This window comes from Zalophus californianus, chromosome 1, assembly GCF_009762305.2.
Source record: "Zalophus californianus isolate mZalCal1 chromosome 1, mZalCal1.pri.v2, whole genome shotgun sequence".
Taxonomy (NCBI): domain Eukaryota; kingdom Metazoa; phylum Chordata; class Mammalia; order Carnivora; family Otariidae; genus Zalophus; species Zalophus californianus.
The window spans coordinates 130,089,647-130,107,905 of NC_045595.1; the positions used below are offsets into that span (position 1 = coordinate 130,089,647).

The 18,259-nt window shown below is 37.7% G+C and overlaps 1 protein-coding gene across 6 annotated transcripts in view; it reads left to right on the forward strand.

Moving 5' to 3' along the window:
- Window positions 1-18,259, forward strand: part of KCNMB2 (potassium calcium-activated channel subfamily M regulatory beta subunit 2) — a 228,884-nt gene that overhangs the window by 180,697 nt on the left and 29,928 nt on the right. For 5 of the 6 annotated variants that reach the window (XM_035728295.1, XM_035728309.1, XM_035728306.1 and 2 more), the window contains one exon: window positions 12,360-12,482. In XM_035728295.1, coding sequence (XP_035584188.1) covers window positions 12,360-12,482 — 123 coding nt within the window. Of the gene's footprint in view, window positions 1-4,633; window positions 4,718-12,359; window positions 12,483-18,259 lie in introns of all 6 variants that reach the window. The other variant, XM_027585536.2, reaches the window with a different exon arrangement.

Consider the following 18,259-nt stretch of genomic DNA (forward strand, 5'->3'; position numbering starts at 1 on the left):
TCTCCAGCTACACAACATCGACCCTACACTTCAGGAAGTTCCAACCTCCCACCCAATCTCCACCCATACTATGCTCACATCAATGAGCTTATTCGATTGTCCTTCCCAGAAACTCTGCCTAATATTCTTCCCCTTCTTATCCTATCAATTCCCCTTCTTCTAGGACACCTTCCCTAAAGTTCACACATAACATCTTCCTTAAAGTAGAGCACATAGAGCCTGTGAAATCTTCCTTGGGTTTACCTACAGATAATAGAGAGCCATTGATGGATGTTAAGCAAGGAAGTGACCTGACTAAAAGTATGCTTAGAAAAAATACTTCAAGAGGAAATGGACTGCAATAAAGATTAAAAACAGAAGAGAAAATGACTTTTTTTTCACAGTCTGTAAATCAGAATCCAAATAAAATTCTCACACTACAACTGGTAAATAATGTTTTTTAAGTCTCATTTAATCTACAGTTTCCTTCTCTATCTTATCTTAGAAATTATTTATTAAAGACTCCAGGTTGTCTGTCCTCAAGGTCTCAATTTCACTGATTGCATCCCCACTATATTTTATAACATTTCTTCTGTTCTCTTTGTTTTCCATAAATTGTTCATTGGCTCCAGAGGATTGATCAGATTCAAGTTTGGGGGTTTCTTGACAAGACTAATTCATAATTGATATTGTGAGTGGCTTTCTTTTTTAATGATAACAGTCACTGATGATCAAAGTCTAGGAACTTTGGCTTCTTAAGAGTTGAAAAATGATAGTTTAATTCTAATATCCTATCCTCTTTAATTAGGTGAAAGACTTCTATAAAGAGAAACTTAACTTCACTAACTATTTGGCTTCCCAATGCTTTGGTTAATATTGAAAACGTAGGATAAAGGATTATTTCCCTATACTGAACAATTTTCAAAGTAATAAGTTTGTTTCCTAGCATCTTCTAATGGTAATCAGTTAGTTTTTTAAAATAATACTGTGAAATCACAAATGAAACATATGTGCTATATTTCCATCCATTTTATTATTATTCTGATTGATAGTCAGATTGTTCTTTCTTTGCAACTTTAAGTCAATTTCTAAATCTTTTTGAAATGATCCTGATAGTCTTTGATAGATTCCTTGTTACTTGGTATGATTCTTCTTGCATAGCACCTGCTCTAGATCTAGAATCAGCTAAGGCAACTTCAACCCTTTTTAGGGACAATGCTGGCATTTTCACCAGCAATCTTGGTCCACTCTGAACACTGATTACATCCCTGCCCTCACCCCAGCCCTACACCTGTAAGTGACTTGGGAATGAAATGAGGGTCTGGCTAGTCCTCATGAATGTGAGGACAGATAGGTTTAGGCTCAAAGATGGCTGAAGGTCAGGAATGTCTATGACAAAAATTACTTGGTAATAATAATAAAATAATGGTATTACAATCTGAAGTGCCTATTTTGACATGCTGTATGAAAATGTCCTGCTCCAAGGCAACTAACCAGTTAGGAAGCTATTCGAGGAATCCAGACAGATAGCATGATAGACACTAGAATCAAACTGACATGGATGTGAATACCAGATCTGCCATTTAAAAAGTTGTATGACCTTCAGATTATTTACTCTCTCTAAGCCTCATTTTCCTCTTCCATAAAATAGGGTAGTCGTCAATGTGATGTACATAAAACACAGGACTCATCACATGACAAGTACTCAATAAATGAAAATAATTATTGTTCTTGGTGATGTATTATTGTTGCAAAAATTGATGTAGCAACAGAAGGTAGATTTGGAAATAATTCAAAACACTAGCCACTAGACACATGTGCCTATTGAGCATTTCAAATGTGGTTAGTCCACATTGCCATGTGTTACAAGTATAAAATATGCACTGAATCTTAAAGCCTTAGTTTTTGTAAAAAGTGTAAATTATTCCATTAATAATTTTTATTTTATTACATGTCAATAATATTTGGGGTATATTAGGTTAAATAACATTTATTATTATAATTAATCTCTTGTTTCTTTTTATTCTTTTCGTTGTGACTTTTAGAAAACTTAAAATCACATATGTGGTTGATATTATACATTTATTGGACAGTGGTTCTCTAGAGACAGTAAGAAATTATATACAAGAATTTGGAGACTGAGTGATGAGGTATGAGGGACAGGAAAATCACTTCTTTCATTCATCCCTATATATTTAACATCTTCTAATATGAAGCAACTTTTAATCAATGCTTCTTAATGGATTGGTGTCTATATTTTCAAGAAACCAACCATATGCATTGGCTGCTTTTCCCTACTTGAAAAGAGACTGTTTGTCTGGGTCTTGATAACAGATGTTGGACAAGGTAAACAAATCAGTTCCTTTCAGGGAGAGATTTACATTGATTAGTACCCATGATGTCCCAGACTTGACATGTCTTTTCACTTAATACTGAAAATACTGAAACAATTTTTGGAGGCATTACAAACTTCATTTTTACAGATAAGGAAATTGAGATTTAGAGAGGTTAATTAACTCATCCCATGTCAGAGAGCAAGGAAGAAATGAAAGTAAGAGGTAAAAGTGATTCCCATCTGCCTCCTTGATCTATGCTGCCTCTTTTCAATTTGCATAGTCATTTAGAGGTAAATGTGTGGGTTGAAGAATAACTAGGATTCTAATTTCTGACCCTCACTCATCTTCTTAGGTGGTTTCTCTTAGTCTCCTAGGTTCTTAGTCCCAAATATGGAACCCAAAATCATATAGGCAACAAACAGAAGATTCAAGCTCTTTAAGCAAACTATCCCAAGGTATGTATATTATTTATATTGTAATTATCCTCAGCAACTGAATTATCATATCAGGTATTTTCCAGACAATAGTAAAATCATAGATTTAAAAAAGGACTATCTATCTAATTTCATATTTATTCACCATAAAGTCTAAATAGTTTGAATGGGTATTTCTTCAACTTGTAGCCATCAAAAAGGAATCACTATTTCTGCTGCTGATTTTTTTTTCCTTGTATCTATAAGTACAGTTCTTTCCACTGGATCAAAGTATGATTTAGAATTTTAAAAATATTTTCCTTCACCAGCTTAGTGCCTTTGCATTGTAAAAACCTACTTTTGTAATTAGACACATTTGCCTTTTACCTACAGTCTTAAAAAAGTTTAACTATCCAAGAAAACCCAAAACCACCAAGCCTCAATATTGGCATATGCCCTAGAATATTTCTGATATCTCTTCCAGCTAGTATTCAATGATTTTTTGGAACTCTATTTCAAATCCCTTCATTAGGATAATGGTCTTAATTTGGCATATTAAGTATATTATAATATATAAATAAACATTTATTTATGTACACATAAATAAATAGCTACATATAAATAAATAGCTGCCAATAATGTCAGGTTCATTATTTTAATTAATCCTCACAACAAATATTGAGGGGTACATCATATTTCCATTTCATAGGTAAGGAAATTGAGACTCAGAGAAGTTAATTAGCTTGTATCCAATGTAATATTGATAGCAAAAGGGCAGAAATGGAACTTCAACTCAAGTTTTCTCTGCTTTCAGAGGTCATGGTTTCTATTCCATTTAGCAATTAAAGACAAAGATAAATCAAAGGAATGGTCCTGTTGGCAAAAAGAAAGAGCTGGAATACTCAATTTGGGGCTGAGAACAGCGAGTTCAGCAAGTAGAATTTTACGTGTATTATCGGTAGTCAGTTCAGAGAGCCTACTGGGAGAGGCCATGGACAAATAGAGTTCATTCAGTGACCACCACAGCTGGACCTATGAACCGTATGTTTTTGCCCCCAAAATATCTCTCTCACCAGTCTGCTAGAGCATCTAAAATTTCAACTATCATAGCTCCCCCTTGGGATAGAGTGATGGTTTAACAATTGGGTTAGAGATGGGCTGTATGGAGAGGCAGCCTAGGGAGTAGGAGAAATTAGTAGAAGAGTCTGTTGGAATCCTAACATCAAAACGTTTGTACCCAAGATGTCCAACTCTACAGCAATGCCTGGGTCTACAGAAAAACTTTTCAAGGATCACTGGGGGGCTTTCATTTTGCCTTCCTACTTGGCGCTTAATCTCTCCTCTGTCTACTTTACTAGTTTTCCCCATGAGTATTACTGAAGACTTCATTTAAGAAATTAACAGAATGTGAAATAGAAAGAAATTATATCTCACCAAAGACAAATTAGAAGTCAAGTCGTAGGAACAGACCTTGGCTGCAATTCTCCAAAGCGGAACGAAATAAAATTTTTCAGATGAAAGGAAACTTAGACTCATCTCTTTCAATTCCCTCATGTTATATATGAGGAATTAGAGCCCAGGAGGCAAAAGGGCTCTCAAAACCTCAAAAGAGGTTGAGAGAGAGTGGGTTTTGGGGTTAGACAGGTTCAGATTGAAAATCGGACATCATCACTTAATAACTCTGTAACTTAAGCCTAATTACTTGCTTTTCTGAATATTGCTTTCCTTTTTTGGTAAATATTGAGAGCTCTCCTACGGGTTACAGAATGAAATGAAACAATGCATATAAATGCATTATTTATATAGGTCTGGAGAAGAACCTCATACCTTTATGTTTATTATTGGCATTTCTAGTTCTTCTCTGTAAAAAAGCTATTATAGTTTGGCATCTTTGATTTTCAACAGAAGTAGAAGAATTAAACCACATTCACTGAGAAGAGATGGATGGTCTCAGCATAAATCTGTCATTTGTACCAATCTGAGGCACACGTGAGTTATGAGCAGGTTTTCTTACACCAGCTGTGTATGTGTGATGCCCAACAGAGTGAATGTTTAACAATTAAACCAGTTTTAAATATGTAGCATAGAAGGAATCAAACTGAACATCAGTTGTGATTATCCGCTTGAAAAGCTCATTAAGAAATGAATTATGGAATAGTGGACTAATTAAGCCCATGTAGAAATGTGTATTCCATTTCTGCATAAGACTTTTTTTTTTTAAATGACTCAAGCAGAAGGGCTTGATGTATTGGTATGGCAATTTGGGAAAAAAATTTCTACTATTTCCTCCAAATGAAAAACACTAACATTTACCAAGTGCCTACTCAATGCCATACATTATTTCAAATTATCTGCATGGTGAATCTTTATGATATCTGTTATTACTCTGATTTTCTTGATGAGGAAAATGACGTTCAGGGAAGTCTAACAATGTATTTAGGTTACATAATTACTGCGTTGTAGAGCTGGAATTTCAACCTGAAACTAATTTCAAAGCTTTTTCAACTAAGCCCTGAGATAGCCATTTTTGATGTAGATATAATGTAAAACTTACTTCATTACACACATGCATAATGATCTTATATTAAAGGCCCCCAAGCACACCCATCTGACCAGTCCATCCCCTCCTCTAGACCATAAGGTCCACAAAAAAAGGGTCATACGTGCTGTGTTCACCAACATATCCCTAACACCCAGCTTGGTGCCTGCCGTATGTTACATCTTCAATAATAAGTTTTTGTTAATGAAGAAATGAATACTGAATTAACTAAAAGAATAGAGTTCAGTTCCACAGTCAACTTTTCACGGGTGGCAACACTGAGGAGAAAAGGAGTGTTTTGCCTTTGTTCATACAATTACTCAGCTACAGAGTGAAGATCAGAAGCCCAGAGCCTCTGAAGTGCTAAGCTCAATGAGCCAAGTCAGCAGCAGGCTAAAGGACAGGTCCATTATTTAACTGGGGCTATGTCCTCCTGAAGCAGAAGTCAAACACATCCTGATTACATGAACAACAGTTGCCCCACATATGTGACAGAGGTCGCAAATAACTCCCACACCCACCTCTAGCCAGAGGAGTCTGTACATTGTCAACCCAGCCGTTGAAAAGTAGTCTGAAATAATAATTCATAGAACCCATTTTCTCTTATTTGATTCTTCTCAAAAAGGCCATTAGTGTTCAGCAATACACTTCTTTACCTCTACCACTGAGCCGCAAACAGAGCCATTCACTCAGGCTTTCAGGCATCAAACTGGGAAAGAAAGGTCTTTCACATTCCTGTTAGAAGGCATTGTCCAGAGACTTTTCTTTTTTTTTTTAATTTTATTTTATTATGTTATGTTAGTCACCATACAATACATGAGGAAACGATCCACAATTCATGGTTTTCATATAACACCCAGTGCTCCACGCAGAATGTGCCCTCCTTAATACCCATCACCAGGCTAACCCATCCCCCCACCCCCCTCCCCTCTAAAACCCTCAGTTTGTTTCTTGGAGTCCATAGTCTCTCATGGTTCATCTCCCCCTCTGATTTCCCCCCTTCATTTTTCCCTTCCTTCTCCTAATGTCCTCCGTGCTATTCCTTATGTTCCACAAATAAGTGAAACCATAGGATAATTGACTTTCTCTGCTTGACTTATTTCACTTAGCCTAATCGCCTCCAGTCCCATCCATGTTGATGTAAAAGTTGGGTATTCATCCTTTCTGATGGCTGAGTAATATTCCATTGTATATATGGACCACGTCTTCTTTATCCATTCATCTGTTGAAGGGCATCTCGGCTCTTTCCACAGTTTGGCTACTGTGGACATTGCTGCTCTGAACATTGGGGTACATATGGCCCTTCTTTTCACTACATCTGTGTCTTTGGGGTAAATACCCAGTAGTGCAATTGCTGGGTCATAGGGTAGCTCTATTTTTAATTTTTTTGAGGAACCTCCACACTGTTTTCCAAAGTGGCTGTACCAACTTGCATTCCCACCAACAGTGTAAGAGGGTTCCCCTTTCTCCACAACCTCTCCAACATTTGTTGTTTCTTGCCTTGTCAATCTTTGCCATTCTAACTGGTGTAAGGTGGTATCTCACTGTGGTTTTGATTTGAATTTCCCTGATGGCTGATGATGATGAACATTTTTTCATGTGTCTGTAGCCATTTGTATATCTTCTTTTGAGAAGTGTCTGTTCATGTCTTCTGCCCATTTTTTGACTTATTTGTTTTTTGGGTGTTGAGTTTGAGAAACAGTCAACAAAACAAAGAGGCAACCCACAGAATGGGAGAAGATATTTGCAAATGACACTACAGATAAATGGCTGGTATCCAAGATCTATAAAGAACTTCTCAAAGTCAAGAGACTTTTCAAGAGTAGTCCCCCAAATGATACTAACATTTAGGGGGCAGATAGAGAAACAGGAACCCAACAAAGAAATGGAAGGAGGAGCTAGAGAGTGAGAAAGAGAAACAAGAGAGCATTGTCCTATGCATCAAGTTTGTAAAGCATTTTTAGAAGTAAGAAATGACCAAACAATATTAGGATCAAATTCAGTAAGCTGAGCAAGTTAAGTAAGATGTGAAGAGACAAGTAACTATTAGATATGCCCACTGGGAAGTCACAGCACCCTTTAGAAAGAGCAGTTGTGGTAGAGTGAATGTTGATTTATTATCCTGACTCCTCCATAGATGGTGCACTCCTTGGAAGCAGATAAACGGTGGCTTGGTGCCCCCATCACCCAGTACAGTGCCTGGCACCTACAAGACACTTAAGAAATGCCATCAAATGGACACCCAAATGAATTAAAACAAGACATACTAGTTTATTTTGAGAATAAAACATCCCTAAGACATTTAAAACTACTCTTAAGATGGACCAGTGTTTTCTAAATTCAGTCACTAGGTCTAAAATTATCACCATACATTTGGCTTCTCCCTCCAAAGGCCCTGAAGACAAAACAACTCAGTTCCTATGGAGAACATATAATTTGCCATCTGCAAAGATAAAGTGTCACAGATTAGAAGCATTCCTAAATTTCTGTGCTCAGAGTGACCTTTTAAGTTGCTGCTGTGATGTCATTAGTGTTACAATTTTACGCAAGATTAGACATGTAATTATGTGTTAAATAGTTCTGCTGGCTCCTGCTTGCTGTTTAATAAAGCAGAGTGCATTAAGAGCATCCCATATGCATAGCTCAAGGCCACTGATGCCAGAAAACTGCAACCGCATGCTCTTTCCCTGCCTCATATGCCACTTGTCCTTGTGGCTGTCACCTCAAGGCCTCGACATGGATACCAGTGGAGAAGCCACTGCACAGAGTAGGACTCAGAACTGTTACTCCGCCGCTGAAGCTTCTAGAGACAGGAGGAGTCTCCATAAAGGATTCAAATGAAATGAAATCAGAACCTGAGCGTTTGTAACAATTGTTTCTCACCCTGGCTGCAACCACGATGCATGCAAAATGCCCGAACAGCTTTTTTCAAAATTCCAATGCCAGGGCCCCACCCCAAAGGTTCTACTGGTCTGGCTAGAGACCCAGTATTTTTTAGACATTTCCCCAGATGATTGTAATGTATGGCCAGGGTTCAGGGACGCTCTCTTTCTGCTCTTCTTGCTCAGGATAGGTATCAGAACTTAATGTGAATGAGGAAGTACTTCAGATTTTATTATCTTAGTATCTGAGAAAACTGTTTTTCCTCTATTGAGAGCCACTGACCCATAGGAAAAAAAAAATCAATAATCTCGATGTACAAGTACAAAACAAGTTAATTGGATTTTTTTTAAAAAAAGATTAAAAAATCCAGTCCATTTGCCATCAAAACTAATAACAGAGGAAAAAAGAAAGAAACTGATGTTTAGTATGTTCCTACTATGTGCCTTGATCCTACTTTAGGTATTTTGCATCTGTTATTTCATCAATCCTCGAAGCAACCCAGAAAAACAAATGTCACCATTCCCATTTTTACAGCTGAGGAAACAAGGACGTAGTGGTGTTCAACTGACTTGTCTGAAGTCACATAGTTGGGAGGTGGTGATGCCAGGAGGCAAACAAACGCATAGGCCCCATCTGGCTCTCCTGGGACCATGCTGCCTTTCTAAAGAAAATCTTACTGGATGATAATTCAGCGAGCAATAGAACTTTCTGCCCAAGTCACTGAAAAAAGACAGAGGGAGCAGGAGAGTCAGGAGAAGGAGCAAGAGGAAGTGGGAATAGGAAGGGGGAAGGACATCTGGAGCTCAGGGAAGGGTCAGGAAGGAGCCACAGCTGCACCCAGGAGCAGTGATCCCAACGCAGGAGGCCAAAGTCATATCGACAATCATGTTTTCAAATGGATATTGAGATGGTCGGGCAGCAAACATAACCAGGGTGGCGTTGTGTGAACTGCATCGTGCCATAAAGGTGCGTAAGGAGCAGCCCTGCCCTGCATTACCCACAGACTAGCAGGGGAGGCAGATTTGTGTACAAGCAGGGTACAGCATGCTTTGCTCTAACAGAGGTTGAATACCAAGAATTAAGAGCAGAGTGGAGGAAGCTGCCAACCTGGGTCAAAGAAAGGCTTCACAGAAGAGGTGACATCTGAGCCAGCCCCGGAAACAAAGGCTTTCATTCACCAGATGGGGAAGAGAGGCAGAGAGAAGGTGCAAACTGAGTCGAGGAAGTAGAAACCCACGAGGGGTGTGCTTGAGCAATGGAAAGAGGCCCTTTATAGTTTCCTGACCCAAAGAAATTGTTACAGTCTCGCGGATAAACTGCTTTCATCCAAGGCTGAGATAGCATCTTTTAGGGTTGCTGGTTTTCGGACTTCATTCGTCTGCAGTCATATGGTCCTGGCTCTGCCAGGTTCACTGCAAGTCCTAGGTCACTTCATGATGGAATTGGATCCAGGCTGCCTCGCGCTGCCCACAGCCCGTGTCTCCGCTAACGCAGAACTCTGCTGATGCTAGGATTCCAAATTACAAAGTTGTAGAAAGTGTCTTTTTGTCTCTTTATCACTTTCCTTATCACAACTCAAATGAGATGTTCCTTGTCTTAGAAAGTGAGCGGAGTTGAGGTAATTATTTAACAGTTCAGGAGGACTGCCTTTGAGCTGAGAAAACCTCCAAACCAGCTTCCATTAACATATCCTGGGTGTTTTTTTGAAGCCTGGAAATTTTTTCAACTTCCACAGAACCTTTATACTGTTGTCCTTAAAGCAGCTACTCCCTTTAATTTTAATTAACAACAAACCTAGCAGGGTTTAAATAATAGTTTGTCTTTATGAAAGAAAATTGGGCTGGAGAAACTCCAAATCCACTTATTGGACTAACCCGAGGAGTCATTAACTCCTTTCCAACAAGCTTTAGACAGTTAATTAGAATGAATACATCTTTCATCTTCCCCTTTCCATATCGTCTTAAAACAACAGAGCAAGGGTGCCACACTAGAATAATGACACATAGTCTGAAAGTATCCTAAGTATATTAAAATCATTGCAGCGCCTTTCCCTTGGAATGATTTCAAAGCATTTATAATATGTATGGTGTGTCTATGAAATGCTGGTTAATAACGAGTAACAAGGCAGGACCTCAGTAATCTATTGCTTTACTTTAACTCAAGATTGTGTCACTTTTCCGTCTACTCCACATCCTTAGTCCTTTAGGAGTGACTAAGGTGAGCAGAAGATTCCGCCAGAGTCAGTGTTGAAATAACTTCCTGGAAGTTTAAGTCAATCCTCATTCTTATGGAGTAGGTCATTCAACGTAGATTCAAATCATTCTAATTTCCTGAAGGCTAACTGGCTTTAATAATGGATTTAATCTCTTATCTTATTTTATATGTTTTAAGGATCTTCAAAAAGGAACATAACTAACTAAATATCTCAGATCCAAGTCATTTAAAGAGCTAGCAGGTTCTACTTCTAAGCCCTTCTAAAACTGGTGAGGGCATCTGTTAGGTGTATCCTGTAATTCCCACCATTTATCCTAGGAGACCAGGGATGGGAGGATGACTTCTTGCATCTATATGGGTTACCAAACCCCTGCTACCCCCTTGGCCTCTGTTCCGTCTATCTCCGATGCTGACCCCAGGGTTGCAGAAGGAGATCTATTCCTAGACCTAGTCCCAGAAAGGCAGTACACAATGCCTTGAATATGCCTAGATTCATTCTACCATTTACTGAATCACAAAATGTTGGAGCTGAGAGCAATCGTAAAGGTTCTCTGTTTCACACTTTCTATGTTACAGATTAAAAACAGCCAAGCCCTAGTAAAGTTAAGTGACTTTCTTAAGGCCACACAGCTAGGTAGTGACAAAATTGGGCCTCTAGCCAACTACTCACTCTAAGACCATTGCTCTGGCCCTTGCTGCTGAGTGTTTTCTGCAGACCTTCAACATCAGCATCACCTGAGAGCTGTTAGAAATGCAGAAACTCAGGCCCCACCCCAGACCCCACTGAATCAGAATCCCCATTGCTATAAGATCCCCCAGGTAATTCATATGCATGTTACAGTTTGAGAATCACTGGGCTAAGACCATAATATATCTTTCTACAGAGAGCATGAAAATTGGAAGCAGGCAGACATTGGTTTTGGAGCATGGCTTCACTTTTTCTAAATCTGAGCAAATATCTCAATCTCCTGGAATCATCATTCATAATCTGGAAATAATAGCACCATCCACCTTGCAGTTTTCATAATATCAGCACAACATAAATGTATGCATATACATCTCACGATATATGCATAAATAATATATGCAAAGTGCCTGACATGTAGTAGCTAATATATCATATAATAGCTAATATTTCCAGTCTCATGCCTCCCGTTAATATAGTGTTCAACCAGAAGGAAAGCCACAAGTGATTGTGAATCATGAAGAAATCACTTTCCTTCCTTCCTTTGTTCTATTAGCTCAATATTATTTTAACTTTCAGATGTGATTACAATTTCTATGATATTTCATGTTTCTAAATCCCTAGAAAATGGTTATTATGTAGAAAATAAATTATAATAGCTAACTACTTTCAGTGCTATGCTTGGAGATGAAAAAATTAAACCCATAAGCCAAATCCTAACCAAGAGAACACAACATTCCTCCAAGAGCTTGACTCTGGATCCTATAAACTTAGCCTCCGGGAGCCAGAGAGTATCTGCTTCATCTTCTGCTTCTGTGACTTCCTCAGACACTCGGCCACCATGGAACAAACCCACAGCTTTGGCAACAGCAGAGCATATTTAAAAGATGATGTTTTGTCACCAATATGTCACACCTGTCAGCATCAAGGAAAACAGTTTGAATAGGAAAGGAGAAATAGAATTTTAGTATCTAAATCTGAACCAAAATTTTGGAAAAATACAGTGTACTACAGGGTGTGAAACCATACTAAAATTAGATTTGTGGGGAAGGAATATGATGCTAACATCAATTAGAAAGCCATGTTTCCCTATGGCGGTGACTCTCAACCCTAGCAGTGCGTTAGAAACAATGAGGAACCTTTCGAAAAACTTGATTTTAATGTGCAGCCAGGGTTGAGAAGCACTGCTCTGTAGCAACAGAAACCTGGCCTTATTTAAGAGAGTCAGTCCACTAAAGCTATTGGTTGCTGTTGATACAGAGTTCCCAAACTTAAGGTAATGGATTTAACTTCAGTGTGTTCCCATCTAGGTCTTTCCGCCATTCCTCCAGGACTTCCACCATAAGGAAAGGAGCCCCTGGACCAACATCCTCTAAGATGTTTATATGGACCAGTGGCCGGACCTCTTCATCTTACAGACATGATGAGAAAAGGTAAATCACGGGGATTCGGGGGCTTTTCAGAATCATTTAACCTGACTACCCAGACAGCATGCCAGTAGGAAAGCATGAGGCAACTGAGCTTTGTGTTTCACAAGTGTTAACGTGAGGTGGGCTCTACACCGAGGGAGTAGGCTTTCTGAAACTTTGGCCTTTCCCCTTGCACTCTCTGTGCAGTTTTGCAAGGGCTGTTCCTTGTCAGAAATGCCCTTCACCCATGCACATCCACACCCACTCATCACTTGGCTAGCTCCAGTCCTGCTTTCAGATATCCATTCACTCACAGCCTCCCACCGTCCTCTTGACCAGCACAGACTTTGTGGTTTACTCGCCTTTGAATTTCCAGCCCCCACCACTGCACCCGGCACACAGTAAATGCTCAGTAAATACTGAACCAAAATGATGAAAGTTGCATTTCAAGGACATACGGCAGGGAAGGAAAGCAGAAGCTATGTGAGGATGAAAAGAGGATGGACAAGTCCATGGAGCCCTCAAAGTCCTTAGAAGAATAGTCTGGGGTAAGGGAGGAATGCAGGACTGAGAAGAAAGATTGAAAGGCAAAGGAATGTTCATAAAAGACAAAATGACAATTACACAGCTCAGTCCAGCTCCCCGCCCCCACCTGGGTTTAGGGAATAAATCTATTCATAAAATTCTCTGGCCATTTTTAAATATTCGTTTTTTTCTCCATTTGTTTTCTTCTCCTTCTCTCTTTTCTCATTGACTTTACACTATTTCTTGGGTTTGGTGAAGTTTAAAACACCACTATCTATACCAGCATATTGCAACTTTGCAGAATCCAATAGAAACCAGGCTTGATAAATGGTGCTGGACACAAGAAGGGACCTGAGGGAGGTTTACGTGAATGCAGTTTTGAGAAGAGGTACTTTTATTTTTCCTTTTAAAGTATTACCCTACAGAGAAAATCCTTTGAAAAATTCTGAAACCAAAATTGTTCTTTGCAGTAACTATATATCACAGCAAAAAAAACTTGGAAGCAACTTTAGTATTTATAATAGAAAATCTGTTAAATAAATCATGGAATGTAATATATCACTTAGCACTTAAAAATGCTTTGACATAATAGTAACTGAAAGATCAAGTTGAAAAATTACATACAAACTATGATTGCAGCAACAAAAATATATATACATAGGAAAAAGCTGGGAAGGAAAAACATGTTTTTCAGTTCTCCATTTTCCAAGTCCTTTGTAATGTGTTATACTATCTTAATTATGGGAAAAAGAATGATATGATGTTTAAGTAAAATTACAGCCCAGAAGGCAACTAGCATTTGAACAAAGTCCTAGTGCTCATCACAACACAAGATCAACTGAAAATTCCCTATCTTTGTTCATCTCAAGGTTTCCACATGCTTTTTCTCAATGCTTAATCAAGTTATTTTTCATTTGCTTTCAAGCCGAGTAAGTGAATCCTCTTTCAGCAAGATCTTTACTGTAAGACTAAAACTTGGTGTGTCATTTGAAAATTCCATATTTTGCATGTCATCTCATTTCCTAAATAAAAGAAAAAAGCCCACCGACGTGTGATGGTGAAAAATGGCAGAGGTTTTGTTTCCCTACAGCAATATTGTGACTTTCAGTGGCTAGCCTGTCTGAGGTTTTGAAGACTTCATCAGAGCAGGTGAAGTGTGATTTATTTCACCCTCTATTTATTCTCATTGAATAATTTAATTAAGTATATTTTGATATATATATATAACTTTTTTACAAAAAGATTAACACCTAAGAAGCAATTACTGTATATTACATGTTTTACATAAACTGCTCTCTTCATTTATAAGATAGAGATTATTGTGTCCACTTTACAGATGGGGAAGCTGAGGAGCAGAGATTTTAAATAACTTCCCAGGGTCTGACAACTAGCCAGTGATGGAATCAGAATTTGAACTCAAGGTCATATTCTCTCTCCCCTGCATCCAACCCATAGCTTACATAGGCTCTTTCAGACATGAGACACTTGGAGCAGCAGTCAAGGTCCAAGCCTGCAGGGGAGAGACTGTGTTAAATTACAGCTGAAAATTGCATATCAGAGGAGAGATAGTAAACATGTGGATATGATATATGGGCAATATTTGTGGAGTTAAAGGTAGCCAATAATTAGCTTCATATTCTACACCATTAAAATTATATGAAACTCTTAAATTACTTACTTTCATTTTTTATTTTCAAATTATGATTCCAGTAACTATGAGATTTAAAATGATTACAATACTGACTATAAGAAATAATTTTCAGCAAGCTTTATTTATGGGGGAGAAATGCCAAGGCCCATGAAATCAATCCGCCTGGTTTTAGCCTTGAAAGTCAAAGACAAATGGAAAAACAGCCAATGGATACAGCAACAGAATCTGCTACTAAGCCAGTATCCTTAGTTTGACGTTGGTTCATTCGTCTGTACCTCTCCCTTGACCAACACCTTCACCTTCACTGCCTAAGTCAAGACTCTTGTAGGATAGGAATGAGATTCTAAAAGCGATTTGGAACAGCATCTATTGCTCCCTTAAGATGCTCTTAGTGGCAGTGATCATGGTGATAATGAAGGTGATGATGGCTGATAATGAGTCTAGATAATTAAGGTCCTCAAGTTAATTACTTGGAAATAAATTACCTACATTGTCTGGCAGCACTGCCCAGAACTGCTGGTAATTGCTCCACCTTCACTTTCTTGTTCTGCAAACCTGGCCTCTGTGGGTCTGTCTGGCTTTTGCAGCTGGGTTCCTACAGCAATCCCAGAGGCCAGGCAGCCAGAAGTCCTCAGCTCCACTCCACACCACCTCTTTGCCAGACCACAGCCAAGCTTGTCAAGATACGGGCTTCCCTAGGATTCCTCAAAAGCTGGAACATCAGGAAATAGCCTACAGACAGGCAGAGCAACCAAGTGGAAGGAAAAGTCCACTGGAAATTCTGAAACCAAATGTCTTATGGCTCAAGGGAAGTTGAAGGCAATTCCGCATTTTTTTCATTCGTTGAATTCAGAGGCGGTCCTTGTTCTGATCGTCTGTATATGCAAAACCCTGATTTCTATCCTTACCCTGCATTCCACACACGAGCAATATGAGGGAATACTTTTTCATCTCTGAGCAAATTTCTTTGTTAGGTGAGCTTAGTTTAATCCCTAAATTGCAGGCGGCAAAATAAAACAGCAGCAACAGTAACTCATTCAGAATTTAAAGAAGGGAGAGTTTATCGGCTAAGGACATTACAGCTGAGTTTTTATCAAATATTCTTCGGATTGTTTTTATTGAATAGTGAGCTGATATAAAGGAATTTTTATCATGTTAACACACAAAGGATGATGAAATAATAAGCATCTGAGTACCCTTCATTAAGGTTAAAAAAATAAAACAATCAGAATTTTTTAAGCCCTTGAGGATACTTCCCTAATAGCACCCTTCTCCCTTTCCCAGCCCCTATCCAGAGATAACCAACTTCCTGAATTTTCTGTTTATCATTCCCTTGCTTTTTCTTCTTGAGTTTATCACATTTGAATCTTTAAACAATATATTGTTTACTTCTGAACGTTTGGAGAATTTATGTAAATGGAATCATGGCTTATGAATTACTCTGCAACTGACTTTTTCCATCAAACATTATGTTTCTATGATCTATCAGTGCTGGTGTGAGTAGCTATAACTCCTTTTCTCTGCTGTGTAGTACGCTATTATATGAATATACCACCATTTAATCATCCAGTCTATCGTTAATTGACATTTGCATTATTTCTAGTTCTTTTTGTACCAACAATGCTGCTAGAATCCCTCTTGTCCATATCTCCTTGTATACTTTGTACCAGTAATTCTTAGGATATGTACCTAATTTAGGAATATTTGGTTCAAAAGTATGCACAGCTTCCACTCTACCAGGTAATGCCATTGCTTTCCAAAGTAGCCATTAATGTGATTTCATCGCTCTACAACCTCGCCTAGGGTTTTCAGATTTTTAATTTTCATTAACCAAGAGGGCACTGTGCTTTCAATTCCCATTTCTCAGATTACTAATAAGACTTAGCCTATTTCCCTTGTTTCCCTTCTCTTTTCTGTGGAGTACCTATTCAAATATATAGTCATATTTTTTTGTCTTTTTCTTATTGATTTGTAGAAATTCTTTGTAAAAATTTATATTAACCCTTTGTCTGTTTATTGTGCACAAATAGCTTCTCCCAGTTTGATACTTGCTTTCACTTTCTTTATGGTGACTTTTCATAAACATGTGTTCTTATTTTAATGTGTTCTAAGTTAGCAATTTTTTTGAACATTTTGAAATCCCTTCCTACTCCAAGTTCACAGTCTCTTTAACATTTTGTAGGTTTGCCTTTCACAAGTAGATCTTTAATCATCTGAAGTTGACTTTTGAGTTTTGTGAAGTAGGCATCCAATTTTTTTTTTCTCTATGGGTAACCAGTTGGCCCAGCACCTTTTATTAGATAGGATATCCTTTCCCCAGTGATCTAAAAGCACACAGGCATCATATATTAGGTATGTGTATGTGGAAACCTAATATATATTAGGTTTCCACATACACATGGATGTTTCTGGATCTCCATTTTGTTTCATTGGTCAGCTTTGTCTGCCTCAGACAGACACCTCCCTTGAGCTTACAAATTTTATCTTTGTAATAATCTTGACACCTTACAGAACAAATCACCTACCTGTTCTTTTGTACTCAGGAGTATATTTGCTATCCTTAGATGTTTGTACTTCCGTATAAATCTTAGAACCAGCTCGTCAAGTCATACCTACCCTGCTTGAAATTTTTATTGAATTTCCTGAAATTTTACTGGAATTTTATGAAATCTATTAATCAACTTATGGAAAATTTGCATCCTTATGTATCAAGTCTTTCTCTGAATATAATTAATCTCTACATTGATTTGTCTTCCCTAATGTCTCCCAATAAAGTTTTATAATTTCTCTAAAGAGAACTTGCACATAGATCATTAGATTTATTCCTAAGTACTCCTAAGTACTGATTTTTTAATGTTTAAATTGTATTTTCTACTTTTACAGGCACATGGGAAGGGAAATGATATATCAACTTTTATTTCAACTATGCTAATTTTCTAATTAATTATAACAATTTATCTATAGATTCTTTCGTATTTTCTTCATAGTCATATCATTAGTGAATAATACATTTTTGCTTCTTTTTATCAGTAAATAAACCATTTATTTATTTTCTTTCCATATTATGCTATGCCATATATTAAATAAAACAGACAATAGTGTAACATCTTTGCTTTGTTCCTGCTCATAAAGAGGATCCTTTAAACATTCCACCATTAAGTATCAGGTTTACTATAGGTATTTCCTCTATACTCTTCACCATATTAAGAATGTTCCTATCTATTTCTAATTCAGTAAGAGTTTTCATCATGAATGGATGTTAAGTATTATCAAATATGTTTCTCTTCATATAATGGTAACCCTTTAATATGTTTATATAATATGTAACACTAGTAGATACTCAAATGATGACCAACATTATATTCCTGGGATAGCCCCAAGTTGATCACGATGTGTTTTAACTTTTATGTATTGCTAGATTTAGTAAGCCAACTTGTTTTTTAAATTTTTGCATTTATGTTTATGAATGAAATTGGTCCATAATTCTCCTTTTTGTGTTGTCTGATTTGCTTTTGGCATCAAAATTTGCTAACCTCATAAATAGGTTGTATAACATTCCATCTTCTTCTATACTCCAGAATGATTTGTATGATATAGGTAGAACTCACCTATAAAACATCAGAGC